Genomic DNA, 11,530 nt, shown 5'->3' with positions numbered 1-11,530 from the left:
AAATGTTATCTCGATAAAGATGATTTTTAAAGCTTAAAAAACCCCATCAGTCTTTTTTGTAGGAATTGATATGTCGATTCTAAAATTTTTTTTTTTTCCCGGTACGCGGGCCTCTCACTACCGGGGCCCCTCCCGTTGCGGAGCACAGGCTCCGGATGCGCAGGCCCAGTCCGCGGGATGTGGGATCCTCCCGGACAGTGGCATGAACCCGTCCCCTGCATCGGCAGGCGGACTCTCAACTACTGCGCCACCAGGGAAGCCCGATTCTAAAATTTATATAAAAATAGAAAGAGCCAAAAGAGTGAAATACAGTCAGCCCTCGTGCACGCGGGTTCCACATCCGTAGATATGAGGTCGGTGAGGGACCTGAGCATCTGTGGATTTTTGGTATCCACGGAGGGTCCTGCGACCAAGGCCCCAAGGACACTGAGGGACAACTGTCACCATCTTCAGGAATAAGAACAAAGTCGGAGGCCTTACACTACACATGACTCTAATACTTAAAATGAAGCGACAGTAATAAAGACAGTATGATGCTGGCATAAAGACAGGCAACCAGATCTATGGAAAAGAATAGCCCGGAAATAAAGATGCACACAGCAGGTAATGGTCTACAAAGGAGCCAGCACAACTCAACGGGAGAAGGAAATCTTCTCAAAAAATTACAGCTGAAGCTGAAACAACTAGATACCCACGTCAGAAAAAAAAAAAAAGTGTATCTCTATCTACCTCAGTCTACTGATGAAAATTAGTTTAAGATGGGTCATATGCCAAAATATTAAACCTAAAACTATCATGCTTTAGAAGAAAGCAAGAGGATACCTTCTCAGCATTGGGGCAGCAAAGACACTGACAGAGAAAATACTAACCAAGGAGGAAAAAAGGTAAATTGGGCGTGCTCAAAATTTTCAACTGTTCCTAAGATAATGAACGAAAGGTTACAGATGAGAGAAAATATTTAAGTACCTCTATGTGACAAAGGACGTACGTGCACTAGAACATGTAAAGAACCCCTACACTCAGTAATGGAAAGATAGGCCAATTAAAAAATGCACAAAAGACTTAACAGGCACTGGGCAAAAGAAGACACACAGGTGGACAACAAGTTTCTAAAAGGTGCCCAGCACGAGTCACCAAGGGATGCAAATCAGAACCATAGTGAGATGCCACCAGGACAGGCAGATTAAAAAGACCAACACTCAACCTGACCCAGCAAGTCCATTTCTAGGAATTTACCTGAGACAAACAGACTGGTACAAGGATGCTCGCAGCAGCTTTATTAATAATAGCCCCAAACTGGAAACAACACAGATGTGCATGCCCAGGAGAATGGATAAAGAAATTTGGTATATTCCTACTGTGGAATGCTCCTCAGCAATAAAAAGGATGGATGAACCGGTGCTTTATGAAATGTGAACAAAAGAACAGCTAAGTAAGAGATGCTGGACAGAAGGAGTAACCTACGTGTCCCGCATACATGAGGTATAGAACACGGAATGAATGCGTCTCGGAGGCAGGGACCAGCTCGGAAGGACGGGAAGAGATTTCCCGGGGGATGGGAAGAGTCTGTGTCTCGATAAGGAATGGGTTACACAGGCAAAGGCATTGGCCAAAACTTACTGAGTTGTACGCAAAAGAGCCATGCATCTCACGGTATATAAATTATTCCTCAATTTTAAAATCTTATATTTATTATTTCAAACTATATACCAAATAAATTCCACCTGGATTCAAGAGCTAAACTTGCAAATAAAATACTAGGAAATTGTACTGGAGAATATTTTTATAATTTGGAGGTGGAGGTCTTTCTAAATACAGTACAAAATCAGAAATCACAAGACAGATTTTACCACATAAAAATTTAGGTTCAGCATGGGTAAAAGGCTACAATATATAAAGAGCCCATACAAATCAATAAGAGAAATATAAACAACACAATAAAATTTTACAAGGCAATTCACACAGGAGGAAAGCCCCACCTGTAATAAATAAGACAGACATTCGCGTTTATCAGTAACCAAACAAGTGTGAAGTAGCACACTGATCATTCTTCCTCTAGACATTAGAAAAAGAAGTCCCACAGTGCTCAGTGCTGGACGTGGGGAAATTCACCCTCTTCGAGGAGGCAGAAATCAGCACACGTCTTAGGAATGGGGTTTTGGCGACAGATTCCAAAATGTGGCTCTGCAGTGCCCTTTGGTCTCTTCTCTAAGAGGGTAATTGCACAAGTAGAAAAAGATGACGCTCAGAATTCTTTCCGGCCCCGTGGAAACGGATGCAGCTGTCAGGGAAGAGTGGGTGGGAGAGGCCCACTGTCCAAAGTTGGCAGGGCGGGGGACACCCCCAGGCAGGCGGGAGGCAGTGACAGGTTTGCCTTTGAGGAGCAAGTACAGCCGGGTGAGACCCTCACGCTCCAGCCACGTGTGCCCCGCCACCGTGCGAGTCCCCCCTGGCCTGCCTCCCACCCACCGGCCAGCCCTTCAGAGCCTCATATCTGCAGTCAGCGTCCCATGGAGCAGAGACCCAGGCCTATCCCCCAGGCCTGCCAGCAGGATTGGTGGGGGAGCATCTTGCCAGCGCTGAGGGGCACCACACAGCCCCCAGGACAGGCTGACAAAGGAAGCAGCCCAGCACCCACTGCCGAGACGGCACCTCGTGGGGGCCCTCACCCCACAGACCTCCCCAGCACCCTAAAGGTTTGCAACTAGACTGTCTTGATTCAACAGACAGTTGTTTGGACACCAGCACTGGCCCAGCACATAACAGGTGGACTGCCAACACACAAGGACCTTCGTCCCCTGCAGTCCCCTGGGCTTGGAGCCCGAGGGCTGGGCTGGGGGAAGGCACACAGGGCTGGTGGGTCTCAGGGCCTGAAAACCAGCTGCAGGTGGGCCCTCCCCGCCAGCACAGCCCCTCCTGTGGTCCTGTTGCCCTCAGAAGAGAAAGGCAGTGAGCCCTGAGGACCCAGCCCAAGTCCTCCAGGAAGAAAGGGCTCTTCGGGCGGACCAGTCACAGCTCAGGCTCCTGGCTCCGCACATCGGGCCTTATCCACGTCCACAGGGAAGCCACCCTGTTTGCGCTGTTTGCAAAATGCAGGTTCTGGATAAATGTCTGAAAATGTCTAACTGAATGACGTCTGTGTATAAAAAATAGAGCATTCAAGCTGCTTCTTGTGTTCGGAGGCTCCCGATGAGTTTTGGGACTGGAGGTTCCGGCAGGAGGAGAGGGCCCAGCCTTACCACGTCCAGACACAGATCTGATTCCAGACCTCCGTCAGCCTCCTGAGAGCTTGGCACACACAGACGTGCCCCCCACGCACACGCACAGGCACACGCACGCACAGGCTGCCTGGGGAGGGGCGGGCCGTGTCCTCTCTGCAGGGATGAGTGGGGGTGTCAGGTCCACCTTCTCAGACTCGGCACAGGGCTGGGCCTGCCCACTGGTCCCCGGGGCCGTGTGGGACCCCACGAGCACCGCACCCCAAGGGAAACACGGGTATTTTGCAGAAACCAGTTGAAACATGATACCATGATGAAACCTCATTTAAAGTACTTCTTTTTTTTTTTTTTATTGATTTCATTGAAAACAGAACAAGAAATGGTCTGAGCCAAAAGACTGCTCTTAGAACTTGTCAAAAACATTTCAACAGAAAAAATAAACATGACTGCATTATGAATGTTTTAGAAGAGTCGCACAAAAAAACCCACTGTTACTGCACTAATTACAGTATTTAAAAAAGTATATGCCAAAAAAAAGTATATGACCTGGCAGGCCATCACACAAAAGGTGATGGCAAATTTATTCACACTACAAGACTAACATTTTAAAAAAAGTTTTCTCCTGCATTTTATTCTAAAATCACTTTGTTCTCTTTATACAGTTGATAGTTTATTTTCACATGGTGAGTAGAAACCACACCAGAATCAGCACCGTTGTCTGTGTTTTCTGTTTTTTATTTTTTGTTTGTCCTAATGTCCAATAATGGTAGAAAATAAATCAGTTTATTCATCATCAGAGCGTGTGGCTTAGAAATCAACAGAAGGTGCCGGCCTCACGGCACTCGCAGGGCAGGTGTGGGTCCTCCGTGGGCCGTGGCCCTCCTGCACCCCCAGACCGCTTCCTCGAAAAGAAACACGTTAGAGGTCTGGTATATAGGACTAGATATAGGATTTCTTTAAAAAGCAAACCCACGTTTTCTCCAAGGTCAGTGGCAGCTCGGCCCTGACCTCTCAGGAGCGGTGGGGACAGGGTCTGCGCGGCCCCAGGAGCCGGCACCAGCCCCTCGGGCTGCGGGTGGGTGACGGTGGCTTTGGCGGGGCCACACGGAGGGGTCTGGGTCGACAGGACACTGCCCACAAGCCCAGCGGTGGGTCAGGAACGACGGAGAGCAGAGGGGAAACGAGAAACGTGGAAACGACAAAATCACCATCAGAAACTCACGGGCGACACCAGTGCAGAGTCCCAGAGCGCCCACCGCGCAGCCCGGCCCCGCCAGCACCAGGCCGGGACCTCAGACGTCGTCGTGTGCGCTTCTCCTTTTCTCCCCGAACCGCAGCGTGAACGGCATCCGCTTGGGCGCCCGGGCCGCGGCTCTCTCTCATAGCGGGTCGGCGGGGGAGGAGCTGGTGTCGGGCAGCCCGTCCTCCTGGGCGGCCTGGGCGCCGGCCTGCCGCTGGGCCAGGGCGGCGCTGGAGTGCCGGCACTTGGGGGAGCCACAGCGGCAGCTGAACAGCTTGCCTTTGATGTCCCAGAAGCGCTCCCCGTAGTCAAACCTGGGGGGAGAACAGAGCTGGGCGGGGGTCCGGGCCCACCAGCACCTCCCGGGAGACGGGCCCACCTAGCCCCGCCCGAGCCGTCCAGTCTGGGGCAGGTAGCGCGTGCGCCTGGCGGGCACCTACCCCAGCTGCTCCCCGGCCTCGATCAGGCGGGTGCTGAAGAAGGCGATCCTGGGGAAGCGCAGGTCCTGGTGGGACATGAAGACGCGCACAGGCACCAGGTTGGGCTCGCAGTGGTGGTTGATGAAGCGGCTGACGTTGCCATAGAAACGCGCATCGATGCAGTACAGCTCTCCGTCCTGGGGGAGACACGCACTGAGCGTCCCAGGAGGGCAGGCGTGGGCACCGCCACTGCCACGCAGCGGACGCCACCCTCTCCTCCCCCTCTCTCGTGGGGCTTCAACTCCGGGGGTGAAAACGAGCACAAACATGGATAATCTATGTGGCTGGCACCGTCCCATCCGACGCTCTGATGCTGTCAGCACCAGGACAGAGGAGGACAGCGTTATGGGAACCACGTGGGGTGGCTAAGGGGCCACATGGTCCTGTAAGGACCACCGGGCAGCACAACTCCCCAGGGACCTGGTGATGGAGGAGCAGGGGTTCAACTTAGCAGGAGTGGGAGACGCAGGGGGCACTGGGCAGGTAGCTGCTTGGGAGCTGAGGGGCTGAGGGGCAGTGGGACAGTGGGAGGGAAGCTGCCAGGTTGCTCACGAGGGGACTCAGAAAACCACAGACCCTTCAGGACAGAGAGGAGCCCCGGGACCGGGGTCCCAACCGTGCCTCTGGCACTGCTGCCGCGGTAACAACACAGGGCAGAAGGGGCTGAGCTGACCGTGAGAAAGGGGCCTGGTCTAACCATCCAAGCCGTGGGAAAGAGTTTTCTCTGGAAGGATCCAGAGCACAAGATCGACCCAAAGTCAGAGGGGCCACACGGCGAGGACACCCACCCAGAACCGAACCCCTGAGTGAGCAGCAAGCAGACCCCCCCAGAGCACCACCATGCCATCGGCCACTGCGGTCTGACCCTCACGCCAGCGGCCAGGGGGCCAGGAAGCCAGGGAAGAGCCTCAACTATACTGATTTTCTCCCCCTTTCTATGTCTTTATCCATAAAGACAAGAGTGAGAAATCCTTGGATGAAGTGAAACATGTTTTCACTTTTTCTCTTTTCTTTTTTCCTAAGCTGAACAAGAGACTAAAGGAGCAGCACAAAGGGGTGGGTGAGAAGCACGTGCCCGTGTGATAATGGAAGGAGGCCCTGGGCTGGACCCCAAGCAGCGAAGGGCCGTGCGGACACCACCTCTACCACCCAGGGGCGCGAGGCGGCCCAGACACCCCCTCCCCCCTGGGTCCCTAAAGGGAGCCCCTGTAAGGGTCCCGCATGGAGACCCTGCCCAGAGCCTGCAGGACCCACAGGTGGCCCCCCAGGGACACCAAGGCTTCCTGGGGAACAAGTGGGGGTTCTGCCCACTGGTCCCTGGCCCTGGGCCCCCGCCATGCTACCCACACTTCCCAGGAGTTATGTCCTGAGCCCTTGGTCACCGGCCTGCACCAAGCGGGGGCCACCCATCCTGAAGACCTGACCATTCCCCTCTATGAGGACCCTGCGTCCCTCCTGCGACAAGCAGCCTTTCTCGGTCTTTAAGATGTGTCCTTTCAGACGCATGTGCTGCTTTTTTAAAGCTTCTCTGATCCAGAAACCACCCACACCTGGTTCTGAGGCAAAAATACTGTGGGGAGGGAGCCCCACGCCCACACGAGCCACCCACATCATGACTCTGAGAGGCTGAGGGCGTGAGGGCACCCGGGTTAACCAGGGGACTCGAGAAGAGGCTTGAAGCGAGAAGAGGAGATGGGGACAGAGCAGGTGTTTGGAAGGTTCCAGAACAGCAAGGAGAGGGACAGACTCAGCAGCATGAGGACAGGTGATCAGACCCAGGAAACACCTGGAAGGCAGAACCGGAAAGTTTCCTGATGCCTCAAATGGTGGGTGGGGGAGCGAGGCACAGGCAGATGGCCCAGTGGGTATGGGCACTCTGACATGCCAACACTCGGGGACACACAGGCCTGAGCTGGAACGGCTGGGGGACGTGCTGCATCCGTGGCTTTTTACGTGCCCAGAACGAAAGACCCATGGGGCAAGACTGAAGAGGGCTACCTGCTCGGGTCCAGGAGGAGTGGACCAGAGCAAGCAGGAGACCCACACAGCTGGGGGCCGGGGCTGAGGGCCCAGAGTCAGCGGCACTCGGGTTGCCAGGACCCTCCCAGGGGCACAGCCCGGTGTGCGGGGCTGAAGAGACGGAAAGGCCAGGGGTCAAAGGCAGCGGTCGCAGCAAAGGGAGGAGAGAGGGTGGCCACTGGAGGGATGTCCCTATGGGGGCCAGGGGCTGGCAGCGGTCCAGGAGCTGCTCAGGGGAGGAGCTGAGAAACAAGCACAGCAATCAGACAGGGTAACTCCACGTCTTAGAATCTGATAATTAAGAAACGGGCTTGGAATCTGCAGTGTTTTTACAGAAGCACCAGCCAGAGCAGTCTGGAGACAGAAAGCTCCTCCCAGACAGGTAAGCGGGGAACGTGGAGAGGCCTGTGTGGGGCCCCCTTGGGGCCCCCAGGAACGCCCCCTCCGCCCCTCCCCGGACAGCGTCCGCACATGCCCCATCTGTCAAAGGATGTTGGTGAGAATCAGAGCGCTGACCTGTGGTCAGGCAAGCTGCCTGGTCTGCGGAGACTCGAGACAGCCTGACAGAGCATTTCAGAAAAAGCAACAAAGAAAACGCCTCGTGAAGGAGCGGACGCTCCAGGAAGGCTCCTCCACGGGGGTCGAGCTCAGCGGCTGGCGTTCCTAGCTGTGCTGCACAGCGGGCATGAGGCCGGGGGTCTAGGGCCCTGCGAACCTTCCTTGCTGCAGGTGGGACCCTGAGGGCTGCACCCCAGGGCGAGGGTCACTGCCGGGAAGGCTGGGCTAGACTCGGAGAGGCTGGCGGCTGCAGCTCAGCCCCGAACCACCCTCGTTCCCACAAATGGACCGAGTGATTCCAGATGAGGGCTCCGAAGCCGCAATGCATTTCTTCAGGCAGGTTTGCAAATACAGAGTTTGGAACCCAAACAAAAACTCATCCGGAACAAGGGGCAATGGGCAAACAGAATGAAAATAAGCAGGAAACCCCCAGACACTAGACACAGACCCACAGGCACAGATGCTAGCGGTGCCAGATGGTCGGGGGCAGGCTCTGGGGACACACGCAGGCCAGCCTACGGGCCAGTGCAGGCCGACCACCGGCAGCACAACACCCTGTGCTGAAGCAGGCGTGAGATTACAAACCAGTAATGATGGCCCAACGATGGCCATAAAATCAGATTATCCACCATGTTACTACAGTAAGTACAAGAGAGATTGTAGGGGCATTTCAGCAGATGCAGAAAAACACTGAACACAGCCTAACGTCAATCCAGGTCACTCTTGGTGGACTAGGGACAGAGCTCTGAGCACCAGCGCCCATGGGAGCCTGGGTTCTGGAAGCTTTTCTCCACCAAGGCAGGCACAGCGGCCCGGCCGGGAGGGGACCGTGTGCTGATGACACGATCGTGTCCACTGAGAAGAGAACTCACAAATAAATGCTACATCTAGTCAGTGAGTTTAACAGGTCACAGAGTTAAAAGTTAGTTGGGGGCTTCTCTGGTGGCGCAGTGGTTGAGAGTCCGCCTGCCGATGCAGGGGACACAGGTTCGTGCCCCAGTCCGGGAAGATCCCACATGCTGCGGAGTGGCTGGGCCCGTGAGCCACGGCCACTGAGCCTGCGTGTCCAGAGCCTGTGCTCCGCAATGGGAGAGGCCACAACAGTGAGAGGCCCGCGTACCCCAAAAAAAAAAAAAAAAAAAAGTCAGTTGGAAAAAAGTAACTATTTCTATGTATCAAGCAACTAAATCAGGGGAAAAAATGCCATTTACAAGAGCACTGAAATGGTCCAACACCAGGACCCTGCTCCCCACCACAAAGGAGCAGCCAGCACTGGACCTGCCCTCCTGCCAGGACTCTCCAGATGCTTGGGACACATGTGCCAGGGACATGGCCGAGCCTCCCATGAAGCTGCCAGTCACCACCACGCGGCCCCAGGGGATGAGGACACATCCACCCAAAGCCTGACATGAATGCTCTCGAAAGCTGCGCTAACCGCCAACACCTGGAAACAGCCCAAATGCGTCTGGTGGATGGAGGAGCAGCCTGAGGGGTATCCACACGACTGAGCAGTGATGACCCAACCAACACAAACACGTGACACCGCAGACAAGCTCCCAGAGGTTCCCTCCACCAGGGAGAGGGCCAGACCCAGAGGCCATGTGCCGTGGGAATCCACCCATACGACATTCTGGAAAAGGCAAACGGCAGGGACAGAGGGGCCGGGTGTCCCCGAGAGCTGGTCTGCATATCTCGGTGCAGTGGTGCTCACCCCAGCCTCGCTCGCTCACAGAACCCCACCCCCTGGGCAACCTGTGACTCGCTTCTCACGAAAGCCACTCCCGCGATCAGATCACACCGTGCGTGGTTCTCCTGCTGACCTTCAAGAAGGGGGCTGTGTGCTTGGGGCCCCTGGGAGCAGACAGAGCCCCGGCTGGACCTCAGTCCTGCAGCCGAGAACTTGCGTTCTGACAACCAGCATGTGAGCCCGAGGACTCCGAGGTCCAAGGTCCAGAAAAGACGCAGCCGGACCACGCCTGGACGGCCTGGGTGACCCTGAGCAGAGGACCCTGAGACCACTGATGGGGCAGGAACAAGGAGACGCCTGTCAAAACCAACAGAGCTGGACACATAAATGGGTGAATCTCCTGCATACAAATTAGGCCTCAGTAAACAAATCAGCACCAGAATACTTCTACGAGGGCATCTACGAAAAGCTCACAGCTCACATCACACTTGGTGTTCAAAGAATGAATGCTTTTCCCTTGACAGAGACGGGCAAGGATGTCCCCTCCCACTGCTGAGACCCCAGCCAGGCTCTCAGCACAGACTTAGAAGGGCAAGGAAGAAGTAGAGCTGTCTTTACTCACACATGACACAGTTATACATACAGAAAATCCTAGAGAACCGTCAAAAAAGCTACTGGAATTAACAAGTGGATTTAGCAAGGTCGATATACAAAAAACCAAGTATTTCCATATCCTAGCAACAATTAGACAACGAAGTAAACAGCAACACTGTTTACGAAAGCATAAGAGCATGGAATACTTGGGAGTAAACTTAAGGGAACATGTGTAAGATCTACACCCTGAGAGCCTGCAAGCTCTGCGGACACCTGGACGCAACACCAGGGACCAGGAGGAGACCTAATGCTGTGCAGACGCCGACGCCCTAAACTCAGCAACAAACGGGAGGCAACCCCAGCAGGGCTCCGGCCGCGGCTTCCTGTACTGATGCCCTGATTCCAGAATCTACAGGGAAATGCAAAGGACACAGAAAAGGTGAAACGGCTTTTGGAGGAAACAGGGTCTGAGCACAACACGACCTGGTTTCAGGGTTTAGTCTCACAGCCGTACCGGCGCACCTTGGTTTGCTGAACTTTGCAGACACCGCATCCAGTGGGTCTGCGGGCTCCATTCTTCCAACAGTATCTGCTTACTTCCTGTCTCCGTCACACTCTGGTAATTCTCGTAGTATTTTAAACGTTTTCAGTACTGCTGTATTTGTTACGGTATATGTGGTCAGTGACCTTTGATGTTACTACTGTGACCCACTGAAGGCTCAGATGATGGTTAGCACTTTTTAGCAATAAAGCATCTTTTGATTAAGGTATATACATTATTTTTATAAGACAATGCTATTGTACGCTTAATAGCCTATGGTATGTGTACTGTAATGCGCTCTACTGTGATATTCGCTATGTTGCTGGCCTGGGACTGAGCCCGCAGCGCCTCCGAGGTGCGCCTGTGACCAGGACAGAGCGATGTAGGTTACGGATTGGCAAATAAACCGAAGGAAAAAACATAGCCCAGACAGACCTCCTTTCAATAGTGCAAGGAGAGACTTTACATTGACATGGACAAAAGGGAACCTCAACCCCTATCTTACACCAAAAACAAAAATCAATGCAAAATGTGAGACCTGAAACTGTGAGACTTCTAGAAGAAAACAGGTGGGAAGCCCTTTGATATTGGTCTTGAATGATATTTGGATTTGACACCAAAAGCAAAAGTAAACAAGTGGACTACACTGAACTAAAAAGCTTCTGCACAGCAAAGGAAACCATCAACAAAATGAAAAAGCAGGTACCAGGTGTTCCCTGGTGGTCCACGGGTTAGGACTCAGCGCTTTCACTGCCATAGGCCCAGGTTCACTCCCTGGTCGGGGAACTAAGATCCTGCAAGCCGAGACGTGCGGCAAAAAAGAAAGAAAAAGGCAGCTACTGAATGGGAGAAAATATTTGCAAACCATGTGTCTGATAAGGGGTTATTATCCAAAATATATAAAGAACTCACACAACTCAGTAGCAAAAAACAAAAAAGCCAATTTAAAAAATGGGCAGAGGAACTGAATAATCATCTTTCCAAAGAAGACACACAGATGGCCAACAGGTACATGAAAAGATGCTTCACATCACTAATCATCAGAGAAATGCACATCGAAACCACAATGATTAATCACCTCACACCTGTCAGAATGACCGTCATCAAAAAGACAAGAAGCACTGGTGAGGGTGTAGAGAAAAGGGAGCCCTCAGTGCACTGCGGGGGGGGAGGTAAATCGGTGCGGCCACTGTG

The 11,530-nt window shown here is 53.5% G+C and overlaps 1 protein-coding gene across 3 annotated transcripts in view; it reads right to left on the bottom strand.

Moving 5' to 3' along the window:
* Positions 1–3,535: 3,535 nt before the first annotated feature.
* Positions 3,536–11,530, bottom strand: part of EHMT1 (euchromatic histone lysine methyltransferase 1) — a 76,182-nt gene continuing 68,187 nt past the window's right edge. For all 3 annotated transcript variants that reach the window (XM_024762138.1, XM_024762139.1, XM_024762140.1), the window contains exons 25-26: positions 4,899–5,074; positions 3,536–4,772 (exon numbers count right to left, since the gene is read on the bottom strand). In XM_024762138.1, coding sequence (XP_024617906.1) covers positions 4,598–4,772; positions 4,899–5,074 — 351 coding nt within the window. In that variant the 3' untranslated portion in view covers positions 3,536–4,597. The remainder of the gene's footprint in view (positions 4,773–4,898; positions 5,075–11,530) is intronic.

The sequence above is a fragment of the Neophocaena asiaeorientalis genome, unplaced genomic scaffold, assembly GCF_003031525.2.
Source record: "Neophocaena asiaeorientalis asiaeorientalis breed wild unplaced genomic scaffold, Neophocaena_asiaeorientalis_V1.1 scaffold78, whole genome shotgun sequence".
NCBI lineage: Eukaryota > Metazoa > Chordata > Mammalia > Artiodactyla > Phocoenidae > Neophocaena > Neophocaena asiaeorientalis.
Note: the sequence above shows the minus strand (reverse complement) of the source record. Positions and strands in the feature narration are given on the sequence as shown.